General features: G+C 38.3%; 1 protein-coding gene across 2 annotated transcripts in view; it reads left to right on the top strand.

The window, feature by feature from the left end:
* CHRNA7 (cholinergic receptor nicotinic alpha 7 subunit) overlaps positions 1-16,412 on the top strand; it is a 163,522-nt gene extending 147,110 nt beyond the window's left edge. For both annotated transcript variants that reach the window (XM_072615591.1, XM_072615588.1), the window contains 3 exons: positions 1,151-1,237; positions 3,773-3,882; positions 14,677-16,412. In XM_072615591.1, the coding sequence (XP_072471692.1) occupies positions 1,151-1,237; positions 3,773-3,882; positions 14,677-15,195 (716 nt within the window). In that variant the 3' untranslated portion in view covers positions 15,196-16,412. The remainder of the gene's footprint in view (positions 1-1,150; positions 1,238-3,772; positions 3,883-14,676) is intronic.
* The last annotated feature ends 1,876 nt before the right edge of the window (positions 16,413-18,288 follow it).

The raw sequence follows: 18,288 nt of genomic DNA, 5'->3' as shown, positions 1-18,288 counted from the left end.
ACTTCCCTGGCTTCCTTCAAGTCTCAATTAAAATCCTACCTTCTCCAGGAAGCCTTCTGTCATTCCCCTCAATTCTAATGCCTTTCCTCCATTGATTATTTCCAATTTCACCTTTGTATAGTTTATTTATACGGTGTTGTTTGCATGTTGTTTCCTGTATGAAACTGTACACTACCAGGAAGAGACTTTTTGCCTTTCATAGTATTTCCAGCATAGTGCCTGGCACATAGTAAGTGCTTAATAAATGTTTATTGATTGACAGAGGTCTATGAATTTTAAAAAAATAAATATTTTGCTAACCACATTCCAATATAATAAATTTCCTTTATAATCCTGTTTATTTTATTCTATGCATTTAAAAGCATTGTCCTGAGGAGTCCATCAGCTCCACTGGACTATCAAAGGTGTTCATGGCACATAAAAAAATAATTTCTAGCATAAAGCAAGTTTGTTAAAATCACAAGATAGCAGAAAATAGTTGTCTAGATTAGGTTTAATCAGATCAACAGAACACTCTTTCCATGGGTCATTAGCTGGGGCATCAAAATGTCTTGGTCATAATAAAATTTTCTTTATATTGACTTTTTGTGTTAAAGGGATTTTTCTAGACTTGGGATGTCTTGGAGCTATAAATTTAAATTCTAACATTCCAGCATAGCAGCAACAACACTTTTATATTATCCTCTCCAGGCCTGAAAGAGTAACTGTGTCCCCAGAGGATATAACTTGCTTCCAGGGAGTGATTTAGTCTCTTTGGAGAGTTGAGTCCAGTTGTAAGTCACTTGCCAGTTTGTTTTCAAATAGTGGAGGATCTTTATGGCCATATAACAAGGAAGAATATTGGAGAGATTCCCAGTGAAGTAAATAAAGAAGGAAAATAAATAGGTTGAATTGTTTTTCCTATAGCAATTTAAGGTTTCAAAAGCAATACCCTCACAGTAACCTCAAGGCGTAGGGAATGCAGATTTTATCATTTTCATTTTTTATAGGTGAGGAATATGAAGCTCAGAGATGGTAGGTGACTTGACTAGGATCACATCGATAACATGTGTCATGGGAGCAGGTATTTTAAATGAAAGATGATGTCTTCAGTTCTTGTCAAAACTTCCCTCCATCTTTCCCTAATTCTGCACTGTTTGTTTTGTTCTAGGAATAACGGTTTTACTCTCTCTCACTGTCTTCATGCTGCTCGTGGCAGAAATCATGCCTGCGACGTCTGATTCAGTGCCATTGATAGGTAAGGCAAGAAATGCAAGAGGCTGGTGAGGGATATCCAGAGAGGTGAGATTCTCCATTATCCAGTATATCCCAGCTAATAAGAGATTAAAGATTAAATCATAAAGATTCCACTTTATGAACAGGGAAGGCAATGCCTCATAGTGACTGGAGTCCTGGGTTTGGACTCAAGAGAAACAGAGTCTCCTGCTCTCTGATACTTGTTAGCTATGTGACTTTGGGCAAACCACTTCATTTCTGTGTGCCCCAGGAAGCTCCTTGGACTTCTCTGCTAAATCATAGTTGCGAGAGTCACTGAAGCTGATGAAGGCACAGATCCTTTGTGTTTTCCTGTATACTTTATAGACATGGAGAAAAAGATATAATAAAACTATAAGTTGAAATTTGTTCCTTTTATAGGGTTAGTCCTGCAGGGTTTTTTAAAACCTGATTTCTTAATAGACTTTAACTTTAGATTGTTTTTCTGACATTTTTCAGTCATGTCCCATTCTTTGTGTCCAATACCACTTCCTATTTTTTTCCCTAAATGTGAGTGCTTCTCAGGACTCAAGCATTAGGTTCCTGATTTTATTTTTTCTACATTTTCTTCTTGGAAGCCATAATCCATCCATCCTCTCATTCTTATCTGGGTAATGTTTGCCTCTTTTTTTTTGGCAAGTCCCTCAAATCTATATTTCCAGGCTCTGATCTCCCGACATCTCTATCTGATTCCTGGACACCTCCACCTGAACTGTCCCCTAAACTTAGCTTCCTCTTTCAGTCATTCCAAGCATCTCCTCTGGGCCTGGAATACAGTGACACTAACTCCTTTCAATGTTCGTTTTTAAAAAATCAACAAACATTTATTAAGCGCCTAATTAAATGCATAGCACTGTTACAAGTACTGGAAAATATAAAATCTATAAAAATATAAAAATGTTATGAAGAAGAACTTGGCCTAAAGGAACCTAGAAAAGTCTATAAATTCTTCACATTTCTCCAGTCTCCCAATATCAGTACTGTAGATCACCCACTATCATTCAGTCCCTTGTTCTCTCATGTTCATATTGAAACAATTTCCCTTCCTTTGGTCTTTTCTTTCTCTTTTTTTAGAGAGCCCTGTTTGGGGTTTTCTTGGCAGAGTTACTGGAGTGGTTTGTCAGTTCCTTTTCCAGCTCATTTTACAGAGGAGGAACTGAGGCAAATAAGGTTAAATGACTTGCCCAGGGTCGTATGGCTAGGAAGTGCATGAGGTCAGATTTGAACTCAGGAAGATGATTCTTGTTGACTCCAGACCTAGTGCTCTATCCACTGTGCTATCTTGCTGTCAAATAACTCTAGAAGGAGTGGGATATTTGGTTATAGACTCAAATTTGTGTAACTTGAATTTTAGATTTAGATCTGGAAGGAACTTTAGAGGTTATTTAGTCCAGCCCTCTTATTATTTTATAGATGAGGAAACTGAACATCAGGAGTGGCTCCCCGTATATCACCATGCTCACTTCCCATTCTGCTCCCCTTCCACTGCTCTACACTGTAATGTTGCACAATAGGTTTTGTTCTTTTATATTCCTTCCATTGCATTCACTTCCCAGTCTTCTCACTTCTGTATTTCAAGTATTTGCATTCTGTAATCGTTGCCAGGCTGATATCTACCAAGTACTATTCATATCCCCAAGGAGATTCTCAAATTATGCAATAATAGTGGTAATAATAATGATAAATAAGAAAAGCTTATAGTGGTATAAATTCACATTTCAGTTGATTGCATCGATACTGAGGTAGCTAATAATAGTAATTAATAGTAACAATGATAGCCTTAATATAGTGCTCTGAGGTTTGTAAAATGCTTTAATGTATGTTATCTGAGTTGTTCCTCTTCGGAACCCTGTGACATAGATACAATTACCATCCCCATTTTACACATGAGAACACTGAAGGTAAGTAGGTGGAGTGGCGGACAGAGTGCTGGACTTGGAGTCAGAAAGTCCTGGCCCTTAGACACCACCCGTGTGACCCTGAGCAAATCATTTAGCCTTAGTTTTCTTATCTATAAATGAGGATGATAATCATAGGCTTGTTATGAGAATCTAATGAGGTAGTATTTGTAGTCTGATGTAAAGAATTCTTAGTTCAAAAACTGTGATTCCCATTTTAATAGATGAGGAAATTCAGTTTCAGAAAGGTTAAGTGACTTGCCAGAAGGCATATAGTTAATGAGTAGTAGAGAGGGATTTGACACCAGCTCGGATGCCAAGTCCAATGTTCTTTTCATTCATTAGATCTATTTTCTCTGCGGGTGTCTGACTAACTAGGCTCTATGAGCAGGGCTAGCCTCTGTATAGACAAATGCCAGGGGCTGTGTCATCTCCTATCTACCAGTGGCGTAGCACTTAGGAAGGTCATTGCTCCTCAGAACTCTTCTTCCAACTAATTGGGACAACTTGCAGCAAATGGGAACAGTGCAGCTCAGGCCTGCTCTCTTACTGTTGGTACAGATCCTCCCTGAAGAATGATGATGCCTTTCTATGGCTAAGTGGCTCTGTTTTCTCTGCAGCTCAGTATTTTGCCAGCACAATGATCATTGTTGGGTTTTCTGTTGTGGTGACGGTCATCGTTTTGCAGTATCATCACCATGATCCTGATGGAGGGAAAATGCCAAAGTGGGTAAGTCGGGACCCTTAAAACCTGGATTCAGGGACAGATTGCTCCTTAAAAAATATTGGTAGCATATGAGCACTTCCAGAATCACATTTATTTCTGTTTACAAGTCCCTACCTATATTTCTGCACTTGATTTAGTTATATAAGCTCTGATTATGAAGAGTTTTATAAAAAGCTAGAAATAGACCAGAATGTCTGTATTTGAAGGACTGTTGTTCTAAAGATTACATTTTTACGGGGGGAAAGCTATATGCCTGGGCCTAGTGATACAATCAATATATAGCTGAACAAAGCAGGACTGTGACCTGTCTGCTTCTTCCTCAAAGGATATTGCTTTAGGTTGGAGCGCTGCATTCTTCACTCTTCCACCCTCAATACCCAATTATTTTCTTATCCTTCTTCCCCACAGGCCATCCTCCATGTTTTGGACTATTTTGCTATTAGACTAAGTTCAAAATTCCTACTGTTGACCTGAAAACTTGTTGAAGAAAAGGCAACAGGCTAAATGCATACATTTTATGATTTAATTAATTAATCAATTCCCCATAAAGAAAACAGTTACATAACACTATGGAGTCAGAGGTGACTCTGACTACCTAGTACAGAAAACATCTGTCTTAAGTACATTTTGCCATGAGAAGGAAACTCTCCTAATTAAGCAAATCATAAATTCAGTAAGACAAGACAATTAACAAAGCAATGTCAGTCAAATGTTGAGATTCCAAGCTGGGTAAACATATGTCTCAGGTGGTAAGGAAGGAAGGAAATCCCATCACTAGTAAGTGGCAGGCTTCCTGCCCCAAACAGGTAACTGACACAGGAAAGGGCAAACAATGTTCAATAGAAACCCAGGATGCCTATTTTTTCTTTACCATTAATATGCCATAACATAGTATGTGTCTATAGATAATAAGATACAAAGGAAAGTCCCATTATTCAAGATATGTCATAGGTTAAAGGTCTCCCAAGGAGTGCAGAGTCAGCTTTGGCTGGCTTTTGCTGGCATAGGAAGAGGCATTCTCTGAGTTTGCTTCAGAGAGAACAAAGATATTATTCCAAAATTTTATATTAAACATTATCACTACCTATCTGTCTAAAGGATTGCTTCTGTGAATGCTCAAATCTGGCACTGACCATCCTTAAACGTTTTTGTTGCTATCACTTGTTTTTACCTCCCCTTTCTTCCTAATATATTCCTGCACACGGTCCCACTCTGAGAGCTTTATAACAAAGAGGAAAAAGAAAGGGAGAAGGCATTTCAACAAAACAAAAAAACACAGTTGCTAAATCTGCTGGTATTTACTGTATTCAACACCCATAGTCCCCCATTGCTGTAAACAAGGAAGGGAGATACAGTCTTCTATCTATTCTTAGGAGCCAAGCTTTGTCATTATAATTAGTGTTCAGTTTTTACTTTTCTTTCCTTTTGCATTGTTGTATACATTGATTTTCCTGGTTCTCCTCACTTCATTTTTGTGCCTGTTGATATGTTTCCAATCAACTGATCAATCAACACGCATTTATTAAGTACTTACTGTATGCTAGGCACTGGGGTTACAAAAACTGTGTCCTCAAGGAGATTACATTCTCTTAAGGGAGAAACCTGGAAACATAAGTATTTACAAGACAAAGACAAAATAAATGCAAGGTGAATTTCAGGGAGGCATTAGCAGCTGGGGGCAGTAGAAAAGGCTCCATGTGGAGCAGAGGGCAGAGATAAACTTTTCTGGTTCATGGACCCCTTTGGCACACCTGTGCACTCCTTCTCAGAATAATATTTTTAAATGCATAAAATAAAACACAAAGGATCACCAAGGAAACCAGTTATATTGAAATGTAGTTATCAAAGTATTAGAAAAATAAAGTTCACAGACCCCAGAGTAAGACGCTCTTAGATAGATGTCACCTGAATACAGTTTTGAATGAAACAAAGGAATTCTAAGTATGGGAATTCATTCCAGGCATGGAAGGCAGTTAGTACAAAGGAGCAGGAATGGAATGTCTCCTGTGAGAAACAGCAACAAACTAAGAAGGTCTTGGCTGCACCATAGACTGCTCAAAAAAGGGGCTGTAATAAATACAATAAGGTTGGAGAAGTAGAGTAAGAGGTTTTGAAGGACATTAAAAACTAAAGAAAAGTCCTTATATTTGATCTGAGTTGCTGCAGGGAGCCACTGAAATTTATATTGGGTAGGAGAATGACATGGTCACCCCTGGATTTTAGAAGTAGCCCTTTGGCAGCTGTGTGAAGGATGATTGGAGAGGTGTTAGATGTGAGGCACAGAGAACATTTAGGAGGCTATTGTGATACTCCCCACAAGAGGTGATAAGGGTTTGCTTCTCTATGTTCATGTTTACCATTGTTTACAATACAGCGATCTTCTTTTGTATTCATGTACCATGAGATATTTAGCCATTTTCCAACTGATGGACGTCTATTTGGTTTTCAATGCTTTTTTTTACTACAAAAAGTTCTACTCTAAGTATTTTGGTGTATATGAAACCTTTCTTTTTTTTTTTTTTTTTTGTCTCCTTAGGAACAAGGCAAAGACTAGCCTTTTGTTCTCAAACTGTTTTGCAAGTGTCACCAGAAAGGTTCTGGGGCCCTAAAATCATCCCAGTGGATCTTGCAACTGCCTTGAGATTCCTAGGGATGGAAGGACTCTACTCTGAATCATGGCTGCTTCAGCGACAGCTACCTCTACCCCAAGACTATCTCAGAGTTTTAGCTCAGAGCCAGAGAGAAATATAGAAAGACAGATGGAGGGAATAATAGGGTCTAGTGGTATCCTATGGCTAACAGTGGATCAGCCAGACTGTCTGCTCACCCGTTTGCATGTCTTTATTCCTCTTTGCTCCCCCACTCCCGGTGCATTTTCAGTATCCAAGTCCAGGTAAAGTACAATAAATATCACATAGGCTCTTACTCAGAATTAGAGAATTTCAGAGTTGGAAGGGTCCTCCATAGCCATTTTGTCAAATTTGTATTGGAAGAAGCATCTTTTGTACAACAAGAGGCCATCCAAATTTTGTTAGGAGACTCCCTTTCCCCTGGTAAATGGGGACCTCAAAGGGAGCTTAAATCTTGGAATCAGGAGGTCATAATAAAGAGTCCCAGCTCTGCCACTAACTTGTGCTGTGACCTTGGGCAAGTTGCTGAACCTGTCTGGGTCTTGGATTTGTCATTTACAAAATGAGAAGGCTGAATTACATGAACTTTAAGGTCCCTTCTAGATTCAAATGCTATATTATACTATTCTAACAATGTTATCATTGCCCAGAACATCAAAACATGTTTCAGGGAGTTCTGTTTTGGAGAGTTCTTTGGGGCCAGCATAGGATTACAGCCACACAAGTAAGACAGCCTCATGACTCCATAGTCATACCTTGTAGTTGGCTTTTATTTTTATTTTAACCAAAGCAGTGAAATGACATTGTTCAATTTGATCACTTACCTGGCACTTAATGACATTTGGTGTTTCCAAAAATCAAATCTATTCTAATGGCTTGGAGATTTGCCACCTATGAAGCATTCCCCCAAATATGTTATAAGCTTTCCATAACAGGAATTGAAAAACTTTGTCAAACAGTAGCAAACTCAGTAGAGTAAGTGTATGGCCTCCCAAGATGACTACTCTGATCATTGTAAACAAGATGAACTTTGAACATTTTGAATAAGGAGACAACTTGAATTTGGATATCTAAGTTCTACTATTAAGAAAGAAACCTACCTCATTATATTAATAGCAAGACCTTATATAGTACAACTTCCTCATGGAAGCTCTGGACAGTGCTCCCTGTCTGGGAAAAAGTCAGCAATTTGGGTTGATTTGGTCATATTCTTGGGGGTTCCAATACACTTTCAAAGGTTACTTCAGGGCTTTTACTTCAGGCCAGTCCTTATAAAATTGCTTTTTAGTCTCTTGAAACCTACGGAATGGGAGAGGTGGGTTGGGAGGATATGTGAACTGTCTTGTTTTCCTTAGAAGAACTCAACATTCAGTTATTCCAAGTCTACCTAGTGGTAATTTGGTCACTCCCCTACTCATTAAGCTCTAATGGCTCCCTATTACCTCTATAAACTTCTTATAACCTTATAACCTTTCCCTTTCCTATCTTCCTAGACATATTGCAAACCACTCTTACCCCTACTTTATGCATATTACAATCAAATCAAATTGGTCTTCTTTATACATTACGCTTGATTTCCCATCTCTGTGACTTTGCTCTGGTGATTCCCCATGCCTGGAAAGCACTCTTTCCTAACCCCTGCCTCTTAGAATCTTTAGTTTTCTTTGAGGCTTAGATCAAGTGCCACTATCTACATGAAGCCTTTTCTGATTGTTGCCCCTAGCTACTAGTGCCTTTTCTCTCAGAATCAACTTTTCTCATATATATATATTTTTGTATATCTTGTCTTCCCTGACTTAGATTGTAAGCTCCCTCAGGAGATATCCACTACGTGTGTGTGCGTGCGTGTGTGTGCGTGTATCTATTTGTATATCTATAACACCTAACCTAGCATTAGCACACAGTAAGTATTTAATAATAAATGCTTATTGATTGATTGGAATGACTCTCAAAATCCAATCCCTGTCCCCATCTTCAATAACTCATTATTTCTTCGTTCTTTCTCTGGTGCCTACACATGATCTAACTCACTATATTGCTAGACCCTACTGTTCCTTCATCTCTCCTTGACTCTGAGCTAAAACTCTGAGATTGCCCTGGAATAGAGGTGACTGTGTTGGAAGCAGCTGTGATTCAGAGTAAAGTCCTCCTACCCCTAGGAACCTAAAGGCAGTTGCAAGATCCCTTGGGCTGATTTTAGGGCCCCAGAATCCTTCTAGTGACACCTGAAAACAAAAGGCTAGTGCTTGCCTTGTGAAAGCACAGCCCACATAAACATGTTTGCTGCCTGATAAGGCTGATTCCTTCCCTTGCTCCATCCTGCCTAGTTTTTTTTTAAATCAATCTCTTTTTAAAAATTCTAAAAACTGGTTGTAGTTTGAGCCATACTTTAATTAAACGTATGTGATTTTTAGGGTAGAGTCCACATTTGCTTTTCCATTTTTCTTGCCCATGTGTGTCAGCAATGCCCCTTTCTTTCCTAGCAAATGGAAATGCTCCATATTTTAATTGCAGAACAAAATATTTTATGCTAAGCTTGGTGAGCAGGTTTTAATGAGGTTATAGAAACTGCTATGGCATCAGACATCACAGGGAGGACCTTAATCACCCCTAGGATCTTATGTCTTAGTACTGGTCCTGAACTCCAAAAGCCTTATTAACCAAATTTTCTCAATTGGGGTTTCATTTCCTGTCTAAGTCCTATAATGTAGTTTGTGCCACTATTGTCTTCCTCCAGAGGTTAATGGTGCCACTCTACTTTAATCACCCTGTGCCCCTTAGTGCCCTCCACATTCCGTTTACATGTGCCTTTGCATTTAGATGAGAATGAACAAGAAGACCAGCCTGATGAAGTGGGGAACATGCATTCCCCATGCCTGCCTGAGACCAGGAGCAAGTACAAGGAGCCTGTTGTCCTGACAAGTTATTATTATTTCATTCATTCATTCATTTATCTATTTATTTGCCTATTCATTTATTCATCCATCCATCCATCCATCCATCCATCCATCCATCCATCCATCCATCCAATCTATCCATCCATCTCTCTCTGTATCTCTCTCTCTCTCTCTCTCTCTCTCTCAATTTGCAAAGATGTATTTGACTCTACCCTAACCTACTCTATTTGGACTAATCTCACTTCCCTGGAAATGTGTCATGTTCATTGCTACTTCTCTGCCATGATTCATGGCTTCTAGAATCAGGGGAATTGGTTTCAGATTCCACTTCAGATGTTTCTTTTCTGGGTGACTTTATGCAAGTCACTTAACATTTCTGAGCCTCAGTTTCCTCATTTGTAAGTAGAGAGGATTAGACTAGATGGCCTCTGAGGTTCATTCTAGCTCTAGATCAGGAGTTGTTATCCTAGGGACTGCGAACTTTCTAAAAAATATTTTGATAACTGTATTTCAATGAGTGCTGGGCTTGGAGTCAAGAAGACTCATGTTCCTGAGCTCAAATCTTGCCTCAGACACTTACTAGCTGTGTGATCCTGGACAAGTCACTTAACCCTTTTAACCTCTATTTTCTTATTTGTAAAATGAACTAGAGAAGGACATTGTAAAGCACTCCAATATCTTTGACCCAAATGGGGTCACAAAGAGTGAGACATGACTGAGAAGCAACTGGATAACAACAAATTTCAATAACCTGATTTTCTTTGTATTTTAATTTATACTTTTAAAAACATTATTTTGAGAAGGGATCCATAGGATTCAACTAACAGCTAAAGGGGTCCAGAATACAGAAAAGGTGAAGAACCTTGCTTTATATCCTATGCTCCTAAAGTGCTCTCATCTGCCTCATCTACCTCATTCTATCCGTGTATCTTTCTCAAAGTCCCATAAATACTTCCAACTGACATCTTTGAACTTCCATTGTATGTCATTATTATTGTCTGTATTAAAGATGTGAGAACTTCACAAGATATTTGCTAGAGGCTATTTGGCATAATAGATTGAGTCAAGTACTGAATCAGGAAGACCTGAGATCTATCCTACCTCTGACACTTCCTAGTGGACTCTGGGCATGTCACTGAGCTGCTGTGTGCCCAAGAGATTTAGAACTCCTTAGAAATTTACTAAATTACAGCAGATGGTGATCTGCTTCAGTAAAAGTAATTTCTACACTGGGAGTTCAAGATGCCGATGAAGGTACAGCTCCTTTTTGTAGCACGTTACCTAATTCTCTAATTATTTTTTTGTATGTGAGTTTTGGAGGTTCCCTAAGAAGAATTTTAAGCATCTCACACTTTGTTGGCTTCCCCACCCCCGGATCTCCCACACTGTATGAAATACTTAATAAAAAACATCATAGGTTTTACAGCTTAAAGGGACCTGAGGTTGGATTTCTCACCTTTCAAGTGAGGAAATGGAAGCCAAAAGAGGGGAAGAGACTTGTCCAAAGTCATACAGATAGTAATAGCAGAAGTAACATTCAAACCGAGGTCTTCTGACTCCCAAATTCAGGGCTGTTTCCACAAACCATTATATCAGTAGGTCCATATACACACAATTCATGTGAAAATGATGGGATGAGGGCACTAGGACATAGGATCTATCTCATCTATATTTTACCAACTCAATAAGGCTGTCCAGAAAAACATTAATTTATAGCTTATGTTTATTGTTCACATCCAGGCACAAGTACATGTTGAAACTATAGTGAACTGCAGCTGAAACACTAAACTCAGAGACAAAGGTCTGTTGCTTTAGCTGGAGCCCAGTTCTGTTTATTTTCTTATTGGAAAAATAATAGCATCCCAGGGAACAGTTGCAGTGATCTGTTATTTGAAGATGCTATTGTGGGATGCTATCATATTATGTGACATTTGCACGGAAAGAAGCTAGACTATAACCCAGTAAACCAACACTAGCGAGCATAAGCAGCGTTTGATAAGTGTCAGGAGAATAACCTCGCCTGTTAAGATGCTTCAGCTTTGAGAGCCAGCGAGCTAGTTCATGGAATTCAAAATAAAATTAGCTGTTTGAATCCTTTGAAGATTGACTGTCCCCCATTTCAGGGAGTGTACGAAGTCCAAGCAGGAAGGAGAAGGAAACACTCCTCCACACTCCATCAGGTGCTCAGGGTATACTTTTTTCTGGTGCCAGGTGAATTGCTATGTACACACAGGAGTGTCTTTGCTCAGGCGTTAGCATGGCCAAAATAATGACTAAGAGCTTTCTGGGAGGCAGTTAGTAAACATTACTAAGATCTGGAGATACAAAAGAAAGGTAAAAACAGTTCCTGTCCTCATGGAGCTTATATTATAATAGGAGAGAGAAAAGGAAAATAAATACATACATTCTTGAGGTATGAACCATCTACTCTACTACCTGGAGAAATCCCAGAGGAATACATAGCATTTTTTAAAAAAAACTTCCACAGCAACCTAGCAGCAGCCTGGCAGAGTGGGTAAAGGGCTGGCTTTGGAGTCAGAAAGATATGGGTGCAACATCTGACTTAGACACACACGAGCTATGTGACCATGAGTAAATCACTGAACATCTGGGTGGCTTTGGGCAACTCTTAGAGATGATGTTACAGATGTATGGTAGTGATCTTTATTGGTTGAGAGAGTTTCCAGACCAGGAATTCTCTGCCTCTCCCTAATAAAACTATGAATCAAAAATCCATCAACCTTTGGAGAATATGCCTCCATACATTAATTCATGACTGTTCTCAGAGATAGGTTCTCCTCTTCACTTTGGAATAGATCACCTGTCTTAAAAAGACTGACCCATTTTCACTCACAGATCATTCAGATCTGTTTTTTGACTAACTGGTGAATCAGAAATGCAGAGTTTTGCTCAGCGGCAATCTTCATTATTTCTCTCTATGTGGAAGTGAATTATGAAATATGAAAATACCCCTTCTACCCACCATTGTAGAAAAACTAAGGAGGACTAAGTCATCTGATTTGATAATATTGTTGGAAGACTATTTCAAGACCAAAATCTACTCTTAAGTAAGCATTCTGAAATCCTAACAAACTGGCTGAGCTTAAGGGAAATTTTACTATAAATGTAGCATTGGACAATGACATTTGGATTATGAATATGAAAGAGAAATATTTGGATTAACTTTTGAAATCTGATTTTGGTAGATTTAGGAAGCTGATTTTGAATGGAAACATCTGAGCATTCTTGCCCTTTCTCTGTGATTGCTATAAAACGAGAAAATGAAAGTTGATAAGTTGAAGATTAAAGGTTTGCCCAGGATGAAATCAATCTAGAGTTTTTCTTTGCCCGTTTCCTTCCTTTCCTTCCTTTCCTCCCTCTCTTCCTTTTCCTTTCTGTCTCCTTTCCTCCCTCTTCTCTTCTTTCCTTCTGTCTCTATTATCTTTGCTCTTCTTGAGATCTATTTATTAAAACTATCTTTGATAAGATGTCATAAAAGTAATTGCCAGTGGTGAAATGTGCTGCATATCCAGGATTCACATCTTCCTAGCTGTAGCTCAGATGGGAAACAAAGTTATTCAGTTCCTGAATAAAGCTTTGTCTATGCCCACAAAGTAAAATGGACAACCCAAATGGTTATTTGATAACTGTTTGAAAATATCCCTTTTCTCTCAGTAAATTAGATAACTTAGATGAGAATATCTTTAAAGCTAAATTATCTAGATTATTCATTGTTTGGGATCCTTCCTTCAATGTAATAGGGAATGCCTGGTTAAGAAAATTCCCTTTACTGCTGCAGGTTGGCACCTTGTCTGCAGTTTATGTAATGATATGAATTGTCTCCAGGAGAGGTGTCATGCACGCTGCCATAACACTCCCAAATGTGATTCCAAACCAGATTAAAATATAGTTCCTACTCAACTTTAATGTGCTGATGTGTTATTAAAAAAGAAATATATACCTATGTGGTTTTTAAAGTTGATTTGTGGCCCACAGGGGTCCTTACATACAATTTTTTTGTTTCTATCTATTTGTATCTGAGTTTGACACAACTAGTGTACAGTACTCAGAAATTAAGTGACCTGGCTCCACAGGCAGTAAGATGTGGGTTCCTCCTCTGCTTCTAATACGTATTGTTTGTGTGATCCTGAATAAAAATTCCACCTCTCAGTGCCCTAGACCACTCTCTAAGACTTTAAGTTGTAAAACAAATGTCAGTCTGAATTGGTGGAAGGATTCCCCTCACCAAGAGCTCCAAATACTCTGGAGTCAGAGGATGTGGCTTCAAGTCTCACTTCTGATACTAATTTTCCATGTGACTTTGAGCAAGTCACTTAACCGCTAAGGGCCTTCATCTCCTCACTTGTAAATGGAAAAGGTTGGACTAGATGATCTCTGATGGCCCTTTCAGCTACCTAGATCTATGATCTTATGCGCAGAATAAATGCCTCTTACATATATTATCTCATTTGAGCTAAGTAACTTCAGCTTTCTCCCACTACATATGGAATTCTACCATAGGCTGAGGGACCAGGTCATAGTTAATCTAATAGTGCTCTGTATATAGAACAGGGATAGGTACTATGCCTCTGGTTTCATTTGTATAAGAAACTCCCAGGTGAGAAATTGTTTTTACCAGGGCAGGTCAGCATCTTCTCTGCAACTTATAATGTCAGAAAGCTGTCCAGAGCACTGATGATGTGGGACACACAGCCAAGGATGTTGGAAGTAGGGACTTGAACTCAGGTTTTTCTGACTTTGAGGCCAGCTCACTATTCACTAGATCACACTGCCTCTGTCTAATAAACCTGTACTGAGATTAAACGTCCTCAGTTTCATTTCAGAAATATCACATCCTATGTGTTCCTTCAGCCAGATATCTTCTTTAAGACAGCTTGCACCAGCTCTTTGCTAGACTACTGGTTTTCTCAGAAAAATTGTTGCATCAAAGCTAATGTTATATGTTGATTTTCATTCATGTCTCTCAACCAGCTCAGCAGTTGTGGCCTGTCATCCCCGATCAAGTATATAAAATCAATAGGGCATAGGAGAGATTAGATTCTGTTTTCCTCTAGAATTAATGAAATGTCTGTTTGACTTGGGAAGCACACTCATTTTTTCCTCCATTATATTCCAGCAAATTTCACTTGGGAACAAATATCGACAGATTTGTTTCAATCAGTCTGCCTTTCAAGTTCAGGTTGTTTTTGCTTCATTCCCAGCAAGCATAAAGGGCTTGGATCCTAATGCACTCTGAATATCTTTTCTAGACCAGAATTATCCTTCTGAATTGGTGTGCCTGGTTTCTGAGGATGAAACGACCAGGAGAGGACAAGGTCCGCCCTGCCTGCCAGCACAAGCAGCACCGGTGTAGCCTGACCAGTGTGGAGCTCAATGCCATGTCAGGGCAACCAACCAGCAATGGAAACATGCTCTATATTGGCTTCCGTGGGCTGGAGGGGACGCACTGCATGCCTGCTAGTGACTCTGGGGTCATCTGTGGGAGGATGACTTGTTCTCCCACTGAGGAAGAGAATCTCCTCCACAGTGGGCACACCTCTGAGGGGGACCCAGACCTGGCCAAGATCTTGGAGGAAGTCCGCTATATTGCCAACCGATTCCGTGACCAGGATGAGGAAGAAGCTGTTTGCAATGAGTGGAAGTTTGCAGCCTGTGTGGTGGATCGCCTATGTCTGATGGCTTTTTCAGTTTTCACCATCATCTGCACCATTGGGATCTTGATGTCAGCTCCAAACTTTGTTGAGGCTGTGTCTAAAGATTTTGCTTAACCTTGCACTGGTTTATGTAGGAAATATATGGGGCTGCACTCTGTTTGGCTTTAGTGGGACTTTGGGGTGCTGACCCCATAACAGCATCGAACCCACCCTGCACAGATGTATAATTGTTATAATCAGTATTGTTACCTGCAATTTCCTATCTGTAATACAACGATGATGGAGTTTATCCTATCAGGTAGTCTGACATGTAGAATCATAGACCTTTTTTGGACTGGAAGGGACTGGACTTTTTAGGGCTGGAAGGGATCTAGTCATTTCATCAACTTCCCAGTAAAACAACACTTGAAGTATCCCAAACAGCTAAAGTATCAATCCCATAAAGATGGCCTAGACTAAAGTCTCTTCACCAGTATCATTGTTAATGCATGTCTGCATGTCACTTGCCCCAAAGGTCTAAAATGGTTATACACAAACTGGTTAGAAAAGAAATCTAAATTAATTAAATGTGATCTAATAGCTGGCTATTTTAAATGAATGAGTAAAATAAGTGATCATTTGATGGGATTCAACTTCATTTATTTATTTTCTAACTCATAGGATCACAGGATCATAGATTTAAAAGCTTCAAGGGAACTTATAGGTTATCTAATCCGATCTCTTCATTTTGTAGATCAGGGCACTTGAGTTCAAGGTTAGGAGGTGACTTGTCTAAAGTCACTTAGTAGTAAGTGGATGAGCCAGGTTATGAACCTGTGTCTTTTGACTCTAAATCGAGTGCTCTTTCCAAATCAATGTGAAGGGGTCACTACCTGTACAAATTCCTTTAACTGTACTGATTGACTTCTGAACAAGACAAATTAATAGCTGAATTTGGAAAAAACAACTTGCTTTTTACAAAACTTTTTTTTAAAGACTCATTTGATTATTAGCAAAAGGTTAACTCTCCTGGTCAAGCAAATCAAAACAAACTATTTTTTTGGGGGGTGGGGTGGGGAACCTGTAACACAAGCTGAGTGTGTCTATGAAGCTGCTTCATTAACTTGCACTCTCTTTTTAAAACTTTTTAATTTTTTATTATGAACTTGGGAAATATTAACCAACATGAATATTTAAATATAGAAAGAATAGCAAACAAGGATTGCTAGCATATAAAACTGTGAATTTCTGTTACATAGTTTCTTTAAAGTATTAAATTTAACCTGGTAATAACAGATGATAATAACAAAATTGACTTCCTTGTTTGTGTCTGACTTTCTGCTTCTGCTTTTTTCTGTGTATTTTATTTAAAGTTTTTGAATAATATTTTCTTTTTTTACAATTACATGTAAAAATAATGTTTAAAATTCATTTTTTTAAAATTTGAGTTCCAAATTCTTTTCCTCTTTCCTTCCCTCCCTTTTCCCCTCTCCTTGAAACAGTAAGCAATTTTATATAGGTTATATGTGTTCAATCATACAATATGTATTTCCGTATTAGTCATGTTGTTAAAGAAAACAAAGACCAAGAAAAAACATGAAAGTGAAAAATAACATACTTTGATCTTCATTCAGACTCCACCAATTTTTTTTCTGGAGGTGGGTAGCATTTTTCATCATGAGTCCTTTGGAATTGTTGTGGGTTATTTTATTGCTGAGAATAGTTCAGTCTTTCACAGCTGATCATCACACAATATTGCTGTTACTGTGCATAGTATTCTCCTGGGTCTTCCCACTTCACTTTGCATCAGTTCATGTAAATCTTTCCAGGTTCTTCTGAAATTATCATGCTCATCATTTCTTATAGCACAGTAGTATTACATTACAATCATATACCAGAACTTGTTCAGTCATTCCCCAAGTGATGGGCATCCCATCAATTTCCCATTCTTTCCTACCATAAAAAGAGCTGTTATAAATATTTTTCACAATAGGTCCTTTTCCCCCTCCCTTAAAATATCTCTGGGGTACAGACGTAGTAGTGGTATTGCTAGATTAAAGGGTGTGCATAGTCTTATGGTCCTTTGGGTATAGTTCCAAATTATCCTCCAGTTCACTATTTCATCAGCAGTTCATTAGTGTATCTAATTTCCTGCAGTCCCCCTAGCATTTGTAATTTCTGATAAGTATAAGGTGGTTTCTCATAGTTCTTTTAATTTTAGTTTATTTTAATTCTCATTTTTCATTTGATTATAGATTGCTTTGATTTCTTCTGAAAATTACCCTGTTCATATCCTTAGACCATTTATCAATTAGAGAATGACTCTTATTTTTTTAATTTGACTCTATCCTACACTCATTATATATTTGAGAAATGAAGCCTTTATCAGAGAAACTTGCTATAATATTTTTTGTTATTACTTCATTGTCTACGGTACTTTTTAAAAAAGCAAAATGTAATTTCCTTGATTATCTCTTTTAATTATGTCTATTTTTGGTTTTGCTTTGTCTAAGATCATTATTGCTATCCTTGCCTTTTTTTTTTAACATCAGTTGAAGTGTATTAGATTCTGCTCCAGCTTCCTATTTTAATTCTGTGTGTGTCTCTCTGTTTCAAGTATGCTTCTTAAAATAACATATTATTGGATTCTGGTTTCTAATCCATATTGCTACTCAATTCCATTTTATGAGTGAGCTAATCCTATTCTCATTCACAGTTCTGATTACTGTGTATTTCTTCTTCTCTTTCTTTTTATTCTGTCCTTCCTCAAAAGTCCATTTTATTTCTATCTACTGCCTTCCTTAATCCAGCCTCCCTTTTATCATCTCCCTCTTCCTCTTATCCCCTTTCCCTCTTACTTCCTTATTGGGTAAGATTTCTATACACAACTGACTGTATGTATACATACATACATATATACATATATTCCCCCTTTGAACCGACTCTAATGAGTGTGAGGTTCAAGCATTGACCCTCCACTGTAAAAGCTTTTCCTTGCATGCCTTTTTTATGAGAAAAGTTTTCCCATTCTACATTTTCCTTCCCCCTTCTGGCAGTGTAATCCCTTTTCTCATGACTTCATTATTTTGTTTTGTTTTTTTGGAGATCATTCAATTAACAATTAAGCAATTAACACTCATGTCCTCTGTCTATGTAAACTCCTTTTAACTGCCCTAAAAATGATAAAGTTCTTAGGAATTACATGTATCATCTTCCTATTTGGAATGT

Source organism: Notamacropus eugenii, chromosome 1, assembly GCF_028372415.1.
Source record: "Notamacropus eugenii isolate mMacEug1 chromosome 1, mMacEug1.pri_v2, whole genome shotgun sequence".
Lineage (NCBI taxonomy): Eukaryota > Metazoa > Chordata > Mammalia > Diprotodontia > Macropodidae > Notamacropus > Notamacropus eugenii.
This window is presented reverse-complemented; position numbering and strand designations above follow the sequence as displayed.